Source organism: Pelecanus crispus, chromosome 7 (assembly GCF_030463565.1).
Source record: "Pelecanus crispus isolate bPelCri1 chromosome 7, bPelCri1.pri, whole genome shotgun sequence".
Taxonomy (NCBI): domain Eukaryota; kingdom Metazoa; phylum Chordata; class Aves; order Pelecaniformes; family Pelecanidae; genus Pelecanus; species Pelecanus crispus.
The window spans coordinates 38,511,795-38,533,058 of NC_134649.1; the positions used below are offsets into that span (position 1 = coordinate 38,511,795).

The 21,264-nt window shown below is 41.6% G+C and overlaps 1 protein-coding gene across 1 annotated transcript in view; it reads left to right on the forward strand.

The window, feature by feature from the left end:
- Nucleotides 1-21,264, forward strand: part of CHCHD6 (coiled-coil-helix-coiled-coil-helix domain containing 6) — a 116,055-nt gene that overhangs the window by 44,671 nt on the left and 50,120 nt on the right. The window contains 1 exon segment of the mRNA XM_075713593.1: nt 16,848-16,918. Coding sequence (XP_075569708.1) covers nt 16,848-16,918 — 71 coding nt within the window.

Sequence of the window (21,264 nt, forward strand, 5' to 3'; positions counted from 1 at the left end):
ATGGGAGGGCAGAGTGTTGCAAAACAGTAAAGCTATAGAAATGCTAAAAAGGCTTTGCCTTTAGTTTTGCATGAGATGAACTATGGGTGTACCTTATTTCAAACAGATCGTGAGAAACTCAGTTTCTCTAGACGGCCTTATTAAAATTTTCACAGGAAAGGGCATGTATGGAAAAAAACCAAGAATTCAGTGTTTCAGCTTTTGGGGTTTTCCCTACATCTTCTACTGAAGCACTGGAAGAAGTAAGATGGTGAGTGCAGCAGTGCTGTGTCACACTGAAGGTCCATCTAGTTCAATATGCTGGTCCTGACTGTGAACAAAAGTGGATGTCCAGGGATAAGGTGAGATCAGGGCAAGTATATGGGATACTTGCCCCAAATGCTTTGATCGTCCTGGCTGGTTGTCTCTGAAACTCTTCCACATCTATTTAATCCTCTCCGAGAGGTGTAAACCAGAACTGTGCACACAGTGCTCAAGGTATGGCTGGGCCATGAATATATACGGTAGCTGTATCAGAATCACTGTTTGGTTCTCTGTTTCTTTGTAGTGCCTGACGCTTGATTTGCACTTCTGACTTGTGTTGAGCAAATGCCACGTACTACTGCTACTAGCAACATTGCACTCAAAATAGCTGAGATTTGAATGCATGAAGTAGCTGTACTGGGATTAAACCGATGCTGTGATTTGTTGTTGGGAGGTATTCTTCCCATTGCGCACTTCGTTATCAGTTTGTCAGGGGTTGTGTGTGTGTGAAGGGGTGGTAGGTTTTGTTCTGCCTGCAGTGTGGTACATGTGTTTTAGACTTTTTTTAAAAATCAAATTTTATTAAACAAATTCCTTGCAGAGGATCAGGACACTGGTGATGTCCTTGGTCTTCCTCACTTTAACTCTGGTAGTTCATTGCAGTTGTGCATTTCAGTCTCTTGGGTTGCTTTGTATGTTTTTGTTTTGGAGTGCCTGAAGTATTTTGGTAATCGGGGAAAATTACAGGGAATAGATGCTTTGAACTGACTATTTCTTATATGACTGTGTGTAATTGCAGGATTTTGGAGCTGGTGATACAGACATTCCATTCCACACCTGTGTTTCCAATGTGACTGTCTAATCTCCAATAAGTAATCCAGTAATGAGACCTGGGTAATTTGTTATAAGCGGTTAAACTTCTAACTCTGACTTGTTAGAATAATTTTGCATCTCATCAATGTAATTTGGAATTGTTTCACAAAAAGTGGGTCTTGTCTCAACTGTTTTGAAGGAGGTTTTGCACTGTAGTGTTTCTCTGGGTAGAAAGAATGACAGTTGGACCTAATAATCTGTAAGGAAAACCTTAGAAACACTCAATTTGAGAAGCTTAAACTGATGTTCTTTCATGCATTTATGTGTTACTCAGAAGCAGGGAGGGAGGGAGGGAGATGGAGGGAGCTTGGTATAAATACATGCTGCTCAGAACTGGGATTTTTATTAAGGATTCTATGTATGCATTGTCCTGCTTTCTCCAAATGGCAGAAACATTCTTTAAAAAGTATGATAAGAAAGAAATGCAGTCTCTCCTGGAACCCTTCAGATGCCAGATGATTTCACTTAGCATATTAGTTGTATACTTTTGCCCACGCCACGTATTTGTTTGACTCCTGCTATTTGGCCTCTTGCTGGGTTTAACCTGACAAAGGTTAAAGGCAGTGCTACAGTATAGCAAAACATGGGCAGATCTTTGGAGTAGTGTAACACAGCAGAGAAAGGCTGAAGGTAATCTCAGCAGATGAAGTGAAATTCTGTGCTATAGATGGATGTCTCTTCTTTGTTTGGATTTTCCTAAGCTCCGGCTCCCACGTTATCTTTTATTAGGTGGCTGTGGACTACTGTGAGCAGTGGGTACATTAATATGCAGCGTTTTTCTGCTTGTAGTTTTTCAGTACAGTAAGTAGCACGAGGTATTCATAAGCTGTAGAGTATTTATGCAAGTGGGAAAGGAATGCATTAAATAAATACCTTTCTTTTTTTAATTTATTAATAGGGTAGACTGCACCTTTTCATCTGCTTAGCTTCACAAATCTTGTAATTTTGTGTGGCATTCACCTTGTTTGGTTTGTTTAAATTAATCTCCTTTTCCCCCTTGCACTTACCATTTAATTCATATTTGTAAAGCATTTAAGATGTGTAAAGAACGGGAGGTGAACTTATTTTTGTTTGTTACTCTTATTGGCCTTGGTCCTTTTTCTTGGAGCAGTTTCCCACTTCTGGTGCACCAAGGTCACCCCTACATGTGAGTCCACTGTCGTTTCTGTGCTTTTTGGCCATCTCAGTAAAAATCTGTGCAGAGAAAGTGACAACAGCCTGGAAAAAAAAAAAAAGCCTTCCAGAATAATATGTTCATGTCTGGTCTTCATGATCAATTTTAAGCAAATTCTGCGGAGCTGAACAAACTGATGTCACCTGGCCCAGGTGGCAGGGGATTTCTGTTGAAGGGGACGAGGAATCAGTTCCCTGAGTTGGGATCCCAGACTGTGTCTGTATCCACGAGACCTCACCTACCTTTGAAAAAGCAAGCCGGGTTGAGGTGTTATCTTCAACCGAACCCTCTGCCCTCTCAATGGGAGCTAAAGATTCAGTGCCCTTTTCTAAATGAATTGATATGTCTTGGCAGGTGTCACCGACACCATTTACTTTCTCAGTAAAATGGTCTGTAACATCTTAGGGCTGCATGTGAGCTATTGCTGCGTGTGTAAGGGCTGCTTTGTTTGCCTCCAGTCACTGTGTTGCCAGCCACTAGCTTACTGCTCTAGCCAGTGCTGTGGGGTACTTTGAGGAAGAACAGCTAGAGCGAAACCAAGTTCTGGTCTCAAAAAATGTTTCCCTTTCAGAAGTATCACTTGTCCCTGCCTTTGTACGGCTTGGTTACAATATTCTTTACAATTTCCATTTTTTTCTTACCTAAGTTGTTCAGTTCTCATCCCTTGCCCCTGCTGCAAACCCTTCCTCCCACAGAGCCAGCAGTGCTTGATGTGAACCTACAACAGCTGTGATCCAAAAAAGTAGTTTGCCTTTCAGGCTGGTGGAGCAATATAACGAAGCATCCAGTTCATCGAACTGTTGATTTAATCTTCTGACACAAGAAGAATAATCCCCAGTATAGTTTTCTGAAATAGGCTGGTAAGATCCATCCTAATCGTCCAGATCACTTCCCAGTCTCTTGGGCTGTCTGTCTGAGGCTGTGTGGATGTTGTCTTTCAGGTGGCGGTGGCTCTAGCAGTCTCTCAGGGCACAGCCTTTGATATTTAGAGAACTGATGATTTTGCCCCGTGTGCGCGTTAAATTTCTGAATGGGAACAAAATGAAAAAAGAACAAACCTGAAATTGTTGTCTGAACCGGTTCTGACCTCGCATTCTCTTCCTCTTTTCAGTTATTCACAGACATTAAATGTCATGCTGGGGGAGGAGGAGGCAGTACAGCATCCATAATTTCTTTTTTCTGCTGGTATCTGTTAGGGCTGAACAGCATATAGGGGAGGCTGCCTTCCTAATGCTTCTCTGTCATCTCCCTGTTTGCGGGGAGAGGTCGCTTTGTTGTTGCAATTGGCCAACTCACAAACTGACTTCCAGTACCCTGTGCTTAATTCACCCATTTAATGGCTGTTTTGCTGAAAGCTTGTAAAGTTTAGTAGTTAATATACCTCAGTGCACCAGCTTTTAGAGATCAGATAAATTGATTGGTAATTTGATGAACTCAAAGAACATCTATAACAGGGTAAATAAAATGTGTTAGATGTCAGCACTGCCTCCCTGCCTTCTCTGTGGTGTGTATGTTCTCTCTTCAATATGTGTTGACTGATGTACAGTACATTACATCAAATTACAAGCAGCCTCTATGCAAACAGCAACTAAGTGTTTGCTTCCCTTTCGGTCTGGACGATTAGTGTAGAGATGCGTTTGCAGTCTGTGTGCTGAAGGGTGAACTGTCAGAGCCTTACGGTGATTTTGTTTCCCTGGCATTTAGAGTACCTTTGCAGAGGGAGAGAATGATGCTTATGGGCTGCTTCATCTTGGAGGAATCCATCCTCAGGCTCGACTTGTGAAATAAATGTGGCAATGTGTGGTTTGAACTCAGTGTCTTAACACTGAATTTAGCAGCTGAATTTAGATAACAATCTGGTATCTGGTCTCATCAGTGTATCACTATGAAGACTTGTTAAAAGCAGAACAAAAAGACCTAGAATGTGATCTTGTCTCTTTGTTAGAACTCAACACCAGAGTATTTGTCAAGCCTAGTCCAAAAAGAGCAAAACAAGGGGTGCTTTTGTCTTACTTTTGAGAGCTTTCCCCATTATCTAATATTTATGATACCCTCCCCTGCCATTTTTTATTCAACCCAATTTTCCCTTCACTTCATTCATTTTCTTATTGCCTAATAGTTTAAATTTTTCTCCCTCTTTGTGCTGTTTATAGCTTGTTTATAAGCAGAATGGTATTTATAAATGTGTGTATATACAGGTAGCACTGTTACCAGTAAAACCAGTGCTACTTTTCTAATGGAAAGCAGCGATCGCATGCACATACATATATACACATGCGTGCAGACGCACTGTCTGTCTCTCACCTATTTTTACTGTGGTGTAGTTGTACCTTAGCACCAAATACATTATCCTGCTGCAGTAAATACCAGTGCTGTCTGTTATTTCTGTGTAATTCGCCAACCAGTGTACAATTAATTTTTGGCCCTGTTATTGCACTATTGGCTATTTTATGAAACTGTAGAGAGTTAGCACAGTGAACTGATTAAACATGTTCCAGACCTTAGGCTGGAGTCTGTGTCTCTGCTGGGATTTGGATGATTGAAGCTTGTGCTTCTCTTGGGATATTCCAATTTAGACTTTAGTCTTGGAAATTGTTTCAGGTAGACAAAACTTCCTTGTGTGTGTGGAATCCACTTGCATAAGACCCTGACTTTGGGGAATCTGAGATTTCTATTTCAGCCTGCAGGGGTCCTTCCGCATGTGGCAGGAAAAAAGGCATCACTATTGTGACTTAAAAATAAAGCCAAGGCCTGGGCTCGTTTTGAAAAGGTCCTTAAAATTATGGCTCCGCCCTTACAGAATATGCTGTCATCATGTTAATGGAAAATATGGCTAAGAATTACTCTGTAAATTGGGCAGACTCCACAGAACATCTCAAATTTGTGCTGAATTAAGCAGTCCAGAGATCAGACTTTAAAAAGAGACTACTCCGTATTTACGGCAGCTGTACCTTCTGAAGTAAGTGTGTTTAGTAGTTTACTGTGGGTGTGTTAAATACATGTTTCATGACAGCCTAGGGCCACTTCTCTGAAGGTTTTTCCCCATCTGCCAGTCATTTTAAAGAAACATAAATAAAAGAGCTATTCCAATTTCTTGAACATATAATGCATGTTCCCAAGAGACCAGAGTGACTCAGAAGTAGCTTGTGAATAACATGTTTTAATGTTCTTAAATATATGTGCGCCATCAGGCTTGCTGTGAGGTCTTGAGCCGCTGCAAACGGTATTTGCTTCATCTGTCACAGGCTCTCCTGATCCCAGGATGAGTGGTGGTTTTTTGTTTGCTTGTTTTTGGGGTTAGCTGGTGGTTTGGCTTTATATTCTACTGCACCAAGAATGATCCCAATGGCAGTTTACCATTAAACACCTTGACTCCAATGAGGATTATCTGACTCACTCATACACAGTCCAACCCCATAGTAAGTAAATATGTAATAATGGCTGAATTTGTGTTTTCTTTTAAATATGCATCTCATACACACTAGAACTGTCTGCCTTCTGTAGAGTTGAACCCTGACAAATGTGTGGAGAGTTTTGCCCTGGTCAGTACTCACCAGTGGAGTAACCATCAGATAAAAGATGCTGCCCTACACAGCAGGCAGCGACAGTAAGGAGCGGCCAGAAAACACTGTGAGGCCACTTAATCTGTGACAGCCTCCAAGGGGCCACAGAGGAGCGAGAGAGATGGCAGAAGGAAATGCGGGAGCTGAGATAAAACTCTAAGCCCCTGATTTGAGAAGACTTGTAATAACTAGGTTATTTGAAGAGAAAAGCTAGCTTTTCTTTTGCTTCCCAATTATTGCATTTCAGGTCTTTTCATAAGAAAAAAGGCTTAATTTCTTCTCCTTCCTTTTCCCTCCCCATTCTTCTGAACAGAAGCCAAAGTTTTGCTTGTATAATTTCAAGCTGCAAGGTTGCTGTGAGCTTGCACGCCTGGGTCAATCAAGGAGTGCTTGGATTCCCCCCGCCCCAAGATGTTTTATGTATTGGATGGTATAGAGAAATCATCTAATTTGCCCTGACATGCAGCAAGCCTTGAACTGGCTGTACCGTGGCTCTCGAAACGAAGAAGACTACTCATATGGGCGTGTAAAAATGCTGTATCATGTGCCCGCCTGGGCATGTATATGAATTTTTTAACTTCATTTTTCATAATAGTTATATATACCACAAAATTTCCTTTGGCTGTTTAGGGGATTAAGTGTAGTATACGAGACCTTTCACCGTTAGGTCATTTGTTGAGATACAGCTTCTCTTAGCAGCAGCAAAAAGCCATTACTTCTGATGGCTAATCACTCATTCGTGTGGCACTGAGATAATAACTCTTCCTCCAGTTAGAAGGAAGGGTTTGTTGTGGGAAGAACAAAAAAAATTAATAATTGTATCCTAGCTGTCGATTTCTGTGATAGGCAAAGGGTGTCCTGGTGAGGAACGCAGAGTTTGTCCTTGCCAGTTGAGAACAGGACAGTGCTGGGTTATAAGTTTGTTGTGTGTTCGCTTGTTCTGTGGAGAGAGGATTTGGCTACAGGTCTGTCGTGTTTGTGGTGGTTGTTTTTTTTTTTTTTTTTTTCCGCTCCCTCCTGTTGTTCCCCAGCAAAAGTATAGTTCTGTCCCTTCTTTGCATTCCTGTTGCCTGATTTCTGAGCCCAAGCTCTCCCCAGTTGAAGGGCTAGGATATTTTGTTTGGTCTTGTCCAGCAGATACAGGTGAAAAATGGATACTTTTTTCATGAGCCTGAAAAATCCACTTAAAACACTGTTTCCCAAGTCTTGTCTTGTTACAACATTTATCAGCTACAGCAACAAACCCCGAATAATTACAGATGCTTATACTAAAATATCTCTTTTGGAACTTTAAGCCTACTTTTATTTCTTCCTTGTTTAGTCCCAAAGTCAAGGTCTGTTGTTGTTTGCACGTAGTGTTCCTCACTGTTAGAGACGGTGTTTAGGGATTAAATTCTGAGACTAGATTCAGCTTGCATCTGTGGGTGTATGGTAGACCATACGTGTGACGTTCTTCCATTTATGTTCCCAAGATGCCTTGGCAGTAAGGCTTTATGAGATTTTTCTGGTTTAATGTTAATAAGTAATTATTCCTATTATTCCATAATGGGCTAAAAGTGAGAAACCCCCTGTTCCCTTTCCTCCGCCTGGATTCTGTAATGAAAGTATGATACTAAGCTGATGATGACCAAATGCTATTGAAGGCCGCAGGTGACATCATGCACCAGGGTTGTGACAGTAATCGACTGTGAAGGAGTGGTCGCTGCCGGAGTATGGGAATGAAACATTTGTGTGGCTGCCTCTGCTCTCTGTGGGTGTTTGATTTCTATGTTAATATTTACATCTCAATAGTCTTGCTGTGAAAATGCCTCTCTCCACCTGATTAGCGGTCTGTGGTCCTTCTGGGCTTGTCTTTGGAGACTTCACAAGCTCTTTGTCAGCTACAGAGATGTCTCTTCAATGCCTTGTCCTCTTCAGAGGAGGCAAAACTGCTCCGTTAAAAACCATGTGAAGGGGAAGATCACTAAAAGCAGAGAGAATGAGACTGTCAAATGATGGAAAGGAAATTGCTTACAAATATTTTCTGATTTCTTTCTTATCCCTTCTACCATCCGTTTTCCTTTGTCCTTCTTGGCTTTTTTATCTTAGGATAAACATCATATTTATTTTCTGTTTACTCTGTGGAGAATTTAAATCCATTTTGAATAGCAAAATAAATACAAAAAGATACTAGTGTTCTTTTCTCTGGAATAACTGATACCTTGCAGGGAGAACTGGAGGTTATGTGACAGTGGTATTATAAAGGCAGGCCAAAGGAATCTGTGTTAATCCATTTTATTTTTCTTGTTATCAGTGTTTCATTTTATATTTTACTTTCCTTTTTAAGTAATCATCAATACTTCTTGGTAGAAATAGCCTAATAACTTTTTGCCAGCTGTAAAATAAATATACCATTGCTTTATAATGTTTGTCCAGGTATTACTAATAAAGGGGAATGACATCAAGTTATCCCTGTAAAACTACTGAGCTGTGGAGCTGGGAACTTTTTCCAGGTATTCATTCACTGAGGCTTCTAGCTCACTGGAAGATAAGTGAACATTGTCCTCATTTAAAAAGTGAGACCCTAATGCTTAAGGTTAGTACGTTCTATAATAGCTTTTGTTACTTCACGTTTTGGTTGTCCAGATATGGCATATTTCTTCAGATGTGCTGATTACCCATGACTTGAGCTTGAAATTTTGAATAATGAGCTCCTGAGCATCTCCAGACAGAGCTGCAAGCACTTCTGAAAGTGCGGATTTGTCTGTGTCATTAACTGTGTACAGTGACCTGTAAAGTCCTAGTGGTCTTTTTGGCTGTAATCATTAAACCAGCCTCTTCTACAGGATAAAATGGGAAGAGAAGCTGCAAGCATAGTGAGAGAACCCTGACTGAAAATACAAATATCTTCAGAAAATGCTCTGGGAGTAATAATAATAAAGAAAAAGTACAGTGGCAAAATAAATTGCTGCTGATATAATTTTTCTTCCTCTCCCAAGTTTGCCTCTAGTATGGCAGTTTTTCTCCCTTTGATAAATAAATGCAAGGATGAGAATTGTTGCCAAAAACTGTCACATTTCTGGAACTTTCAGCCCCTGATTATTCACATGAAGCCTCCCCCCCCTCAGCAGTACAGTATTCTGAATATGTACACCCACCATTCTGTCAGATCTGTGCAGTCTGCGTCTGGTTCATCTTCTGTGTCTTTGATGTGCTCCATAACGTAGGCAAAGAGAGGTCTGATAGTCTCTCTAAAAACCTGACAGTTTGTGTGACAATCTGTCCACGAATCCACAGGCTCCTTGTCAACCAAATGAGCCTTTGAATATCAGAGGTTTTCGGAACAGTGCTTGCAGCATTGCATATGCACTAAGGGGAGAGTACAACAGGCTTCCTTGTAACCTGAGAGATGTCTGCATTTTCCTTAATCATTCCAGGGACATCTCATCATTGCTTGTTGGCTGGTTCTCAGCCCTGCACATGTCGGGGTTATTTAGCAAAGCGTGATTTACTGGAAACTGCACATGGAGAATAATTTGCAGTTGGGGGTAGAGGAAAAACCCTAGGAGGGGGTGGAACTTGCAGGCTTTGGTATACTTCTGGGTTTTGGTGGGTTTTTGTTTGTTTGTTTCTTACAGTGACTGTCTTCCTTGCAGTTCCCTTTACCCATCCAAGTGCATGGATGTCATGCATTTTCTTCAGTGTTCTCCAGTCCTCTTGCACATCCCGCTGCCTTGGGTCCCTCCTATTCTGGCTTCCTCTGGGAATCCAGTGAATTGCATTCCTTAGCTACCTGTTGTGGAAAAGGATGGGGTCATGAATATAACTTAGGTTTTTAAAACTGGGACAGGAACTGTTAACTGGGCCAGCTGCTGCAGTTTATAAATGGGGTTTAGTGATATTCTCAGCAGAGAAAGCCGGGAGTTTTAGCTGCAGCATGCCTGTCCGAGGTGGTGGGAGTTCTGCTGGAGGCTCTGTCAAATACCAGCTTTGGCATGATGGCATCAAACCTTAGCTATAATGTTCCTCCCTTCCTGAAATAAGCTCCTGTGATGGGCCTGACAGGGGAATGTACTAAGTATCTTTTTTTATGTATGACAAGTACTTGATGACTGCCAATTTTTTTTTTTTTTTAATTTTTTTTTTTCCCCTCCCCCTCTGAAGTGCTGGTCAGCCTCCTAGTGAAACTTTCAGCCGCATACCTTGGCACTCTTGATGTTCTGGCAATTCCCTTCTTCCCCTCTTCTCCCCTGCCCTTAGCACTGATTCTCTGCACGCCTGTCGGTCTGTCTTGGACAGTGCCCAGTTGTTAGAGGCAGCATCCTGTGACCTAGGAGTTCATCCTGGTTGAGTGACGGGTTGGCTGATAGCACCCAGGTATCACCACGGGACTAGCTGTGCAGCTGCCCAGCCTGGGCGTGGGGATTTAGCAGGCACTGCCGTGCCTTTAAAGTCATGGACACTACGTTATCTGTGCAGGTCAGGCAGGTGTAGGACTTCTCTGAAGCAGATGCTGAAAACTGTTGATGTTTAATCAATGCCTGGGAAGCCTGTTTACCTGCGCTTGTCAGGTATAATTGATTCGGGCATTTACTGTGAATTCCTCATCTAAGACTTCTCATTCCTATATTAAACTTCCAGCTAGGAGGAGAGCGGAGCAATACTTTCTTACAACAGTTTTAGCGTTAATCTGGGCCTTTCACGTTGCTGTTGCTGTCCTTGACAGAAAGCCTGTGTTGCCTACTGGCATTTTATGGCCTTTCTCTTTGAAGGTGCTTTTACTTTCCAGAGTTTGTGTTTAAAGAATTATTAATGCTTTATTTGCAGTCTTTCAGAACGGTGTGCTTTAAAGCAACCTCATATAAATGCAGTGTTTAATTCTTTCTGGGTTTTTTTTTTTGCTCCTTTTTTTTTTAATCGCTTCTGTAGTAATAATTTCTTTGTTGCTGGCTGTATTTCCGAGTTGAAGATAACATAAGGCTTTTCTGCATGTTTCCACTGAGGCACTTGCAACTCTTCGGAGAAGTTCCTAATACCACCTTTCTGTGGGGTACCTGTTTTAATTGGACTGTTCTCAAGGTACCTTCGTAGAGACAGTCTGACTCTGGCGTGCGATCTCGGTCCGGGTCTGTAAACCCGCTCTTACCCAGATGGAGTATCACGGTGTGGGACCTGGTTCTGGGAAGTCCTGGGGTGTGTAGCTTGCTTTGATTCACTGTGTGCTTTAGGGGCTGTAGCTTAACCTTTTTGCGCCTAGCTTGTTACCCACAGGACAAACCCAGCTGTGGTCTTTCTCCCCGGCTCTGCCTCCCTGAAGCTTTGTGTTATTTTGGGGGATTTTAATCTTTGAGAAGCTGTCTAGGTATGCTAGAGAATTAATATTTTGCTTTCAGCTCAGGATAATATTGCAGTTGTGAGAAGATCTGTTCAAACAGGAATGTACTTCTGCCCATGACTAGTTTAACTTTCCTGTGTTGTTACTGTGGTCATTGCTCTTTTTCTGTCCTCTCTGAATCTTAATCTGAAATTTATGATCTCACAGCTACTGCCGAAGGAAAGAATAGAATGACATGAATTCAATGCTCTCATTTCATTATTGGTCTCAGCGGGAGGAGTGGACGAACCCACACATGAACAGCAAACAACAGAGCTGTGTTTAGAAGTCAGCTTTGGGTAAAAAAAAAAAAAAAAATCTTTTCTCTGTATCAGCAAGCTGTTTGTAGTTGCTTGCATCTTTCCTCTATTACCTTTTGAGAAAAAACATTTGAATTTGCATAAAAGCAGTTTAACCCTTGGCTTCTATGTTCTCGTGATATGCTTTATACACATATTTCTCTTCCTTGTTAATCGGATTCTATGTGTATGTGCAGTTATGCTTGACAGGAAGGAGAAAATGTGAATGATCTCTTTTAGCTAAATGCTAGCTGATACCAACAAACAGGCTGAGCAGGGACCCAAGAGGAGCAAGCTCAGGAGGTGAAGAGATTGCTTCTTGCAATGTGTCCTGAAATTCCCAAACTCCCTGTTTTGGACCAAAGTTGATAGCAGTGATTGATTGTGTAGGTTGACTTTAACAGATCCAGAGGGTCGTCCAGTGAGCAGATCAGTTCAGCTCATCTGCCTCTGTACCTGCGGGAGGGGCGCAAGTAGATGGGGTAATTTTTCAAATCTGTTAGGAGCCATTTGCATGAGACTTCTGAGCAACGAGACTGAGCAACCTGATTTATAGTGTGTGTGAACCAGCGACCTGGCGAGGTGTGCGGTGCCCGAGTGTACATTTGCTTCCCTTAGGCAGTGCTGTGAGCAAAGGCAGTTCCCAAAGCATGCACTAACTGCAGTTTCTATGTAGCTTCCCGCTGTTCCTCGTGGCAGCAGCTGTGTCCAGGGCACGTGCCTGTTCCCCGTCCCCAAACGTGCTGCTTTGTCAGGACGGTGTGAGGTCTTATTTCTGGCATTAGAAGCAGCTGGAAGCAGGAATTTGAACATCTCCCAGTTGACATTTGATACATGAGAAGTAACCTCTGCTTTTCTTTCCCCTTTCTCTCCCAAATTTGTGGTGTTTCCTACTCCTGGGGCATACCGCATATGCCCCCTGCCACATGGCGCTGCCTCTTGTTCTCCTTTCGGCTTGAGGGGGGCTTGTGGCGGGAGGTTTGCTGGAAGCTGGCGAGCATGGATGTTAGGAGAGGGGATCGAAGCAACGCGTCTGTCAGGTGCGAGGCAGATTGTACCATCTAATCCCCCGGCTGTCGTCTGCAGCATTTGTCAAGGCCTCCGCTGGCCTGCTCCGTTTCATCAGAGGTATCGCTAGCATTCATCTAGGCTGGCAGCATTTCAGCAGCTGTTAATCCTCTTTGTATCTTTAAGCACTGTGACCACTGACAAGCTTCTATACTCTGAGGTGTCAAAATATCTCAAGATAGCTGTGGTGATGGTGGTTGGTTTTTGGTTGGTTTTTTTTTTTTTTAATCCAGACACCTTCTGATCTATTGACCCAGACTGAACCTGATGGAGAAATCTGTGTCCCAGTGTCAGGTTTTTGCTGCTGCTGCTTGATGCTCACAAAGAATTTTGCCTAAAATCTGATTAATTTCTAGTTCCTCATGCTTGCGTTGCTCAGTTTTCTGTTCTACGTGTTACCTCAAGTAGCGCATGTTTCACTGAAGTTGTAAGGAATGTGGTTTAATGTCAATGTGCGAATGAGCTGGCAGGGTTTTCTCTTTATGCTTCAATTATTTTCCCTCCTGAAATAACCCTGACAACTCAGTCTTCTGCTACATTGTTTTCTTACTTTTTTCGCTATATGTTGTGGAAAGGGCCTGGGCAGTGTAACGAGGTGTAGTAGTGAGTGTTGGAGTTTCTCTGCATGTTTGCAGCCAAGAAGGAATGCTGAATTAAAATTACTCCAAATTTAGCTCTAAGTTTTAAAATTGGTTCCCTTGGGAAGGGGAATTTTTAGTGCAAGGGTGTTTTGGGAGGAGAGGGGAGCAAGGGTATAGCAGTAAATCTGTTGTAGAAAAGCAGCAGGGTAAAAGAAAGTGGTTCTGTTGGTCTTTAGGCTCTAGTTATGTATTTTTATAACTTCTTGGTGTTTTTATTATTTGCTACGAACCATCATTTAATAGCAGGGGAAAATCTTTCAAACTAACATTTCTTTGTTTAGTTTGTTTGTCCTCTCTGGAGAGCTCTCTCCCCATATGACAAAGCTCTGATGTTCTGAAGTTGGCTCCCCTAAGGCTCAGCTTTATTGAGAGAAGTGAAACATTTTAGGTGGTTCATTCATTCTTCTGTGTCTCTTGTTATTTGAGCCCTTATGGTGTCCTTTGGTCATGTTTTTAAACTTATTTCTGCAACTAAGACTGCCAGAAGCTTTATTTAATAATAGTTGAGGTCTCATGTTCAACTTTTTTTTTTAGTTACCATTTTATCTCAAGCATCAAATATTGTGAGAGTAAATTAAAAGCAGCGTTGATGTCTTGTAATTTTGTGTTGAATGTTCCCTCTCTTACTGTGCAACTGAATTTCATTTTATGAAGCCAGAGGACTTCACTAAGACTAGGGGGCAGCTCAGACTTTGTTTGAAGTGCAAATACCACACCTTGATCTTGCTGAATAGCCCTTGTGTGTGGGTGGCTCAGCTGAAGTCATGGGAAGTGCATAGGTGGTTCCTGGCTTGGTTCCTTGTTTGCAACCTTATTATAAAGTCCTAGATTTTTGTAGGCTAGTGGAACATTATCCCCTGTCCGTGTGACAGGGTAAAATACTGAAAATGAAGCAGATCTTGAATCTGAAACCATGTAGTTGAGGATACTTGGAAAATTATTCTCTGTAAGTAGAAGCCCCAAACCACAGCTCCTGTCGTGACTGTGCCCATGCTGAAAAGCCCATCTGGTGGCTCATTTAGTGTTTAGGACAAAAGTGAATGTGACTTTTCCAAGGTAGGAATGGGCCTAGAGGCCAAGGAAAACCTGTTTAACAAGTCTGCTTGTTGAATGAACTGAGGTTTAAATGGTAAAACTCTGTTTTTCTTACTTGGGGAAGCATTTAAAGCTACTGATTCATAGCATTGGAAATACTGCTTCATTGGTTTTTAGGGTTTTTGAGGGCGAGAGGGGAAGAAAAAGGCAGAGAGGTCTGACTCAAAGGCAAGTGGCCCAGTTGGATCACGTGCAAAGATGTTTCCTTTTCATTTTTAAAACTCAGCAGCTTTCATCTTCAACCTGAAGGTCTTCTGTGCCCCTCCTTGATCTTCGCGTCGTGCCATGTGCCTTGTGATTTCTTTGAGGTCAGGTCTCTCCTCCTTTCCCTCACTGAGATTCTTGCCTCTCCATTCAGGTTCTCACTTGCCTGCTTTTCATCAGCTTTAGGATCCAGAGCTATTTCATACTGGTTTCTTTCCCAGCTATTTTTGTCCATGTTTGTAGTTGATGTTGTTGCAGATGGGGCTGACCATAGTACTGGGCAGCTGAACTCTCTCTCCAATCAACTAGGCAAGGTTGTGCCACAACCACTTTAATCGACAGTGCAACCAGTAAATGAATCTGTTGGCTATTTTTTCTTTCTTTAGGTGGGTTAAATGCCAACCTCATGCTGGGTCTCACGTACAACATATTTGTTCCTGTTTTCCTCTCCTGCTGCTGTTTCACTGCAGAGTGCTGCAGGCTAATAGTATCTGACGGGGCTACTTCCTATTGCCTGAAAAATGTTTAATTTTACTACCTTGCTTTCTCTCTTTCCCACTTTCTCTCATTTTGATCTCTCAAATCCAGTCCCTTTGAGAAATCAGATAGTATGAAATATGAAAATTGCTTGGGTAGTAATTGGAGAAACGGTGAGACTTATGAAACCCATGGAGATAACGCTTACATCTACTTATTCACATTATTTAATTTTTAATGGCAAATTTAATTAATGAAGCACAGTTCTTGTGGTTTCATGTGTGAATAAGTAACAGCAGGGAGCTGAAAGTCATGAGGTCTGTTTACAGGACAGAAAAAAAAGGCTCCATTAAAATCTGAACTTTTCATTATAGGAAGGAGTAAAATGGGTTTAATAGCATAGAAGTTTGACCATTATGTAACAAGTAAGTAAATGAAAACTTTAATGACAGTTTGCTGGCAAAATGCATTTTGAAGTGGTTACTCATCCATGATTTCTCAGTTTAAGTCTGTCTCTTAGGTCAAAGTTTGGAGAAGCAAAGTCTGTTCTGTGGGTTTTTCGGTATGTGACATAAATTCAGGCACCAGAGATAAAATGCTTAAATATAGCACCTTGAAGCCTAGCTTCTGAAAACCTGTATAAACCTTCCAATTAGCTAAGCTTCACACAACTTCAGTGATGCAGGCAGCTGTTATCCCTCGCTTGCAGATGGAGAATGGTGACTCGCCCAAGATTGCACAAGTGGCAGAACCGCTAATAGAACTTGAGTTATATCTGTCCTTTCCTTTTTCTAACCACTGAACAATATGTGTCATCTCATCATGCGCAGGACCACAGCTGCATTTATGGGAAAATAAATGAAGAGCAGCAAGAATAGTATTCTATATAAAATGACCAAATTTGGGGAGAGATGCCAGCTAGAACCGGCCCTAAATGAATAGCTGTCCTCGCTTTCAATACCATTTTGTCACTTCTTTGATTGATTATTGCATATTTTCTGCATGTGCCTTTTCAGACTAAGGGCCTTGCAGATGAGTTTTGAGTGAGGAAATTGCAGCTATTTCAGTATAAAGTCCAGAGGCTTTGCCTAAAGCAGCCTTATCAGCAGTTTAGTAACACAAGACCTTGCAGCGAAGTCGCTGGGGGTGTGCAGCCATTCCTGTCTGCTGTTCATGCTTGGGAAAGCGGCTTGTAAGTGCAGCCAAGAGGGAGGAATTCATCCTCCATGTTCAGCGTCTGAGCAGTTGTGAACTAAAACTCTTTCCGTGCAAGCTCAGGAGAATTTAATGCAAACCTCTTAAGCCCTGCAGCAAGACACTCCAGACTGTTTGGCAGTGCCTTAACTGATACCTGATATGCCTCCCTATGTTGTTAAAAGGGAAACAGGCTGCATAATTTTCTTTTAAAGAATAAGTAACAAAAGTAGAAGCACTGAAATGTAAAATGGATTTTCCAGTGCTAGCAGCCAATTTTGATACTTGCACGTCAGTAACTTACAAGATCCTTCACAGCAATTAATGAAAAAAGAGAACAAAACACAACCTAACTCAAAATAACTCAGTGCTGGAAACACCTTGTTTTTGTGGTTACATGGAATAATCAAAGCTGACGGTTGGTTGTTAGCGACCTTTTCCGCTCTTTCCTTTCACAAAGGTGAAGCACAGAATGGAGGACGTGTTGTGGCCTTGATGCATTTTGCTGCAAAGAAAATAAATTTTTAGGCATTTTTTGTGTCCTTTGAACTGAATATGCTGTTTGTTGGAAATTGTTATTAATTATAGAAGATAACTTTGTGACAGGATAATATCTGAGACACCTTTAATTTTTAGAGCTGAGCATTGTATTCTTTGTTTCAGAATGCAGAGATCTACAAGCTGACATCTGAGCAGTACCAGGAGGCAGCTACCAAGGCAGAGGAGTGGATAAAGTGAGGAGCCATTTTTGTTCTTTTCAGCAGTTCCAGTTGCATTTCGTAACACTCTGTGTGTAGCCTCTGGATATTCCCATAAACAGACTGTGAAGTTACCTCCCATCAGGTATTTAGGGGGCTGAGGAGTTGTAAGCTAGCATCCTCTCTTTCTGTGCCAAGCTTGACAGAATTTAGTATAAAGTTGTTACATCTTGCAAGGGAGATTGAGAGAGAAGACATGAACTTAGAAAATTCACATTAAATGGGAGTATTTACTAGGGTTTTCCAAATGGCAGTGGAACATGTTTAATTTGTTCGAACTTTGACCCAATGTGTTTAACCTACACATTGCAGCATTGAGCTAGTGCATGGGTATAGGAAGAATGGCACCCCTTCTAAAGCTTTCGTTGTCCAGGGAAGAAAAAGGTAAACAGCCTAAAATCTTAGCCCTGTAAATTTCAGTCAAAATAGAGTTGTAATTATCACGAATGTTTTCTTAGAATGGGTGCAATGATTTTTCTGACCTTTTTTTATTGGCCTTGGCACAATTAGTGGACCTTTAATGTTGTCTTTTTAAATTGTGTCTAAATTCCATTTGTATTTGCCAGTACTGTTATATAGCTTATTGTTCCACATGCACTAACAGCTGTCCAAGAAAAAATATTTTCTATAATTCTTTAATATTAATGAGTCCAAAGTAATTACACTGTCAAGAGCAGCACTCGGATCTCAGTTGGGTAAACAGTTGGCCAACATGCAGTAAACCGGAGTAGCAACATATGTAGTCCAGTTGGGTCCAGTCCAGACTGTATGATACTTAATTGCATAAATAGATAATATAGTAGTGATGAATATGTTAGTGGGGTGTGCGGTATATTGTGCTGTCTTTATTTAAAATTATGTTTGGCTGCCAAAGCATCACATAACCTGTTGTAATTTCACATTTTTGTTTGGACAGTCAAGCAATAAGTTGCTAAAGAAGCCAAAACAAGGCAGCTAACACATTGCATGCATTTTCATGCAGTTTTCCATAGTAGAATTCTAAATTCTGTTTTTAAATAAAATTTTGAAAATTCATAGGGCATAAAGTTCTGATAGTCTTTGATCAGTTCAGTCTTTTCGTGGATTTGCTTCTGCAGGTGTGCGATCAGTTGTTTGGAACACATAGCAATGATTTATCCTTCTGACTTTGTAAAGCAAGAGATTGGGACCTTGGATTATGCTCTTTACTTACTATTACAGACTGTAACTAACCTATTTTTTATAGTAGTCTTAAGTTTCATTCCTGAAGTTTCAGTTTCATTTGGTCTCCTCTTTCTTGTGGAGATGAAGACTGGTAATATAGGAAACTCAGGAGTGCAACCATAAAGGTTAATGGCTGAGACCAACGCAAATGCTAATGACTTCTTTCTTTCAAGATTCGGAAAATGTGTTTATGGTCTCTAAGGGGTTCCTTCCTTTTCTTTGAGCCTTCATCATCTGCCAGTCCCTGGCTTCTGGCGTTATTGTACAATGCCCTTCTATTTGAAGGCCATATGAACTTGAGCCATCATAAAGGGACAGATTCCTTAGGCTGTCTTCCTTGCAGCTGAAAGAGACACCTGCTCTAGTGTGAATTTTCTGTGAAAAGATAATGTGGCTGGGGGATGCCTTGAGAAGGAACAAGCTGTGTGGCACTAGTGAAACTGAGGGAGAAGGTGAACATCATACTTTCTATTTCTTTACAGTAGAAATTGCCAGCAATAGTGAGGATTGCACTGAACTGCATGCTGGAGTTCATGATCTGGGACTGATAATCCCTTTGATAATTGTACGTGTGGGAAGAATCATTGCTTTGGCCCATCAGCCTGCAGTGTATGCGTGTCTTACAGCAGTATGCAGCGATCCTTTTCAGGATCGTTGCCTTGGTGTACAGGACGCCATACAAACACTCTTAAAGAGTGCACGTGCCTTGTGTGGGTCATGATAAGGCTGGGACAGGGAAACTTCCTTCGTATATTGGCATTCATGCTTAATTGGTAGGACTTGAAGTCTGCATGTTGTGAGGTCGTCTTGTTAGGCGTTGTACATTCAAGTCTTTCTACAGCCTGTTTATGGTAATAAATTACAAGATCCTGTGACTTCAGTGGAAAGAATAGTTTGCTCATCCTGTTTTGCGCTTTCATATTAGACATACAAGCACAGTAAGTGCTAAGATAGGTAAGACTGATTTATGCAGATCTAGTAGCTTGGTTGGCAGGAATAAACTGACACTCCAGCAAAATTACATGAACTGGAATATAGCCAAAGTATGAATGAAGCACAGGTCTGTGTGCTTCCAGTGCTGGACTATGACAGCTCCTGTAATGAAAGGAGTGTAACCAGGAGTGGCACTTTTTCCATCTGCAGAGGAGACTGCATCTCCTTCCCATAGTGTCTCTTCCCTAGCTTATATCATCCCTGTTTCACTGAACTCTTTGACCTGCCTCTGGCACTTGTGCCTTGTGAGACCAATCTACCCTGTGTTTGTTGTCTTTTGCCATTGTATATCAGCGTAGCTGATGGAGGAAGAGGGGGATAGAGCTGGGGCTGTTTTCACAGTGAGTACCCTGTTTTTCGGAGTCCATGCTGAAGCAAAGATAAGAAATACCTGAAACAAAACCACCAGTGTTTTCTTGCCATTTATTAATTTCATAATTCTTTTATCAATACCTACAGCTCTGTATAAGTGGTCAAGTGTTCCACGGACTATTTCCTCTCTTTAGTGATTATCAAGCGTTGCAGGACTTAGGAATATTGTACAAGCTTTCCACCAGTGACCCTTCAGAGCATGCCTGCGAGGTAGGCAGGTAAACCTTCCTATCTCCCTTTGTGCAGAAACAGAAGTGAAGTACTTAGTGCTGAGCTTCATATTAAATCACCGACACAGTCATTAGCTCTTGGTTTCTACTTCGAGGTAGGATGCTAGGCTTGATGCCTGCATGGCTTGACTTGTGCAGTGGACTTTGTTCCTCATCTCTTCACCTGAACTCAGCCTGCTTCTGTCTCCATCTTCCTCCTACCACAGTGTCTCCTTCTTCTTTGTTCTGGGCTCTGTCCAAACTGTTTCTTTCTCCCAGGAAGAAGATCCTAGCAACAAGAAACCATTGAACACAGCTTTCAGCACCTTAAGCGGTTTGCCCTTGTTGCTTACATGCTGTGGTGAATTGGACAGTTGCCACGGACATATTGTCTCAATGATGTTATAATTGGTGCATTATTATTTTTCTCTTTTGTTAACCAACAGAATTAAAGTCTGGGGACTGCAACTTTTTCCCCCCTTTCTTCCCTGTTTAGCAAACTGTGCACATCAGTAACCACCCACAAAGGAAGCAGCGTGTAAATAAAAAGCCAGTGCTCCCCGCCCTTCACTTCATTCCACATCCTTTTCTCAATGTTCATAGAGCCATGACTCAGACTGGGTTTAGAGAAGACAACTTGCTAATCCCCTCCCTGCTACAGAGAATAAAATGGCATTTCATTCCAAGCTCTATTAATGCGCTCGCTCCGGGGATAAAGCAGCACTCCCAAAAGGCAGTGGCCAAATTTTTTTTCTCTTGCGTTGTCTTTGTCTTCTTTTGAGTGTTACATTTAGATTAGCTTCTGAGGATTAAATGTCATTACAGTCCCTGAATCTGTTAAGGGGAAGGAAAAAAACATCAGTAAGGAGGTTATGGCTTAGTGCAGACACTCTAGATTTATCCTCAAAGTGCTGGTTTGTTTGGGTTTTTTTTTTTTTTAAATTTGATTTATTTTCTTTTGTGAAGGTTGTCTTATCACGTTTTTATTTTATTTCTGTAGTGGTTAAATTTGGATGCAAGAATTGGCATGGGTGGGGGTGTGACTCTCTAAAAGGTAAAGCTGCAGGAGTGGGGTGAGGGGATTAGGAAGCTGTTAAAAGATAGAATTGTTCTGAAGCTGAGTTTCCCTCTGAGATCTCCTTATAGTTTGCAGAACTGTTTCTGAAGCTGCTTACCGATGGCTGTGTTGCTTTGCATGTTGTGCAGAGAGGACTGCATATGCTTTGCGCTGTTATCAAGGAGTGCATAAAAAACATCAGTATCTTATCCTGATAGAGATCAGCCTTGAATCCAAGGCAGCTTTCCAATGGAGAAACTGCCAAAGAGATTTACTCCATATGGGACTTAGTATCTAAGAGTTCCATTTAATGGTCCTAAGATCTTTAAAGTTAATGGACATAAGTATTTAAGGTGATTACGTTAGAGAAACTGGCATGTAGTAAGTATCCTCCTGGGCTGAACGTGGAGTAGAGAACCATGCTGACTCAGTGGGGGTAGGGGGAGAAAGTTCATCGATGGACTGTCTGCTGGGAACAGGGAATTTAT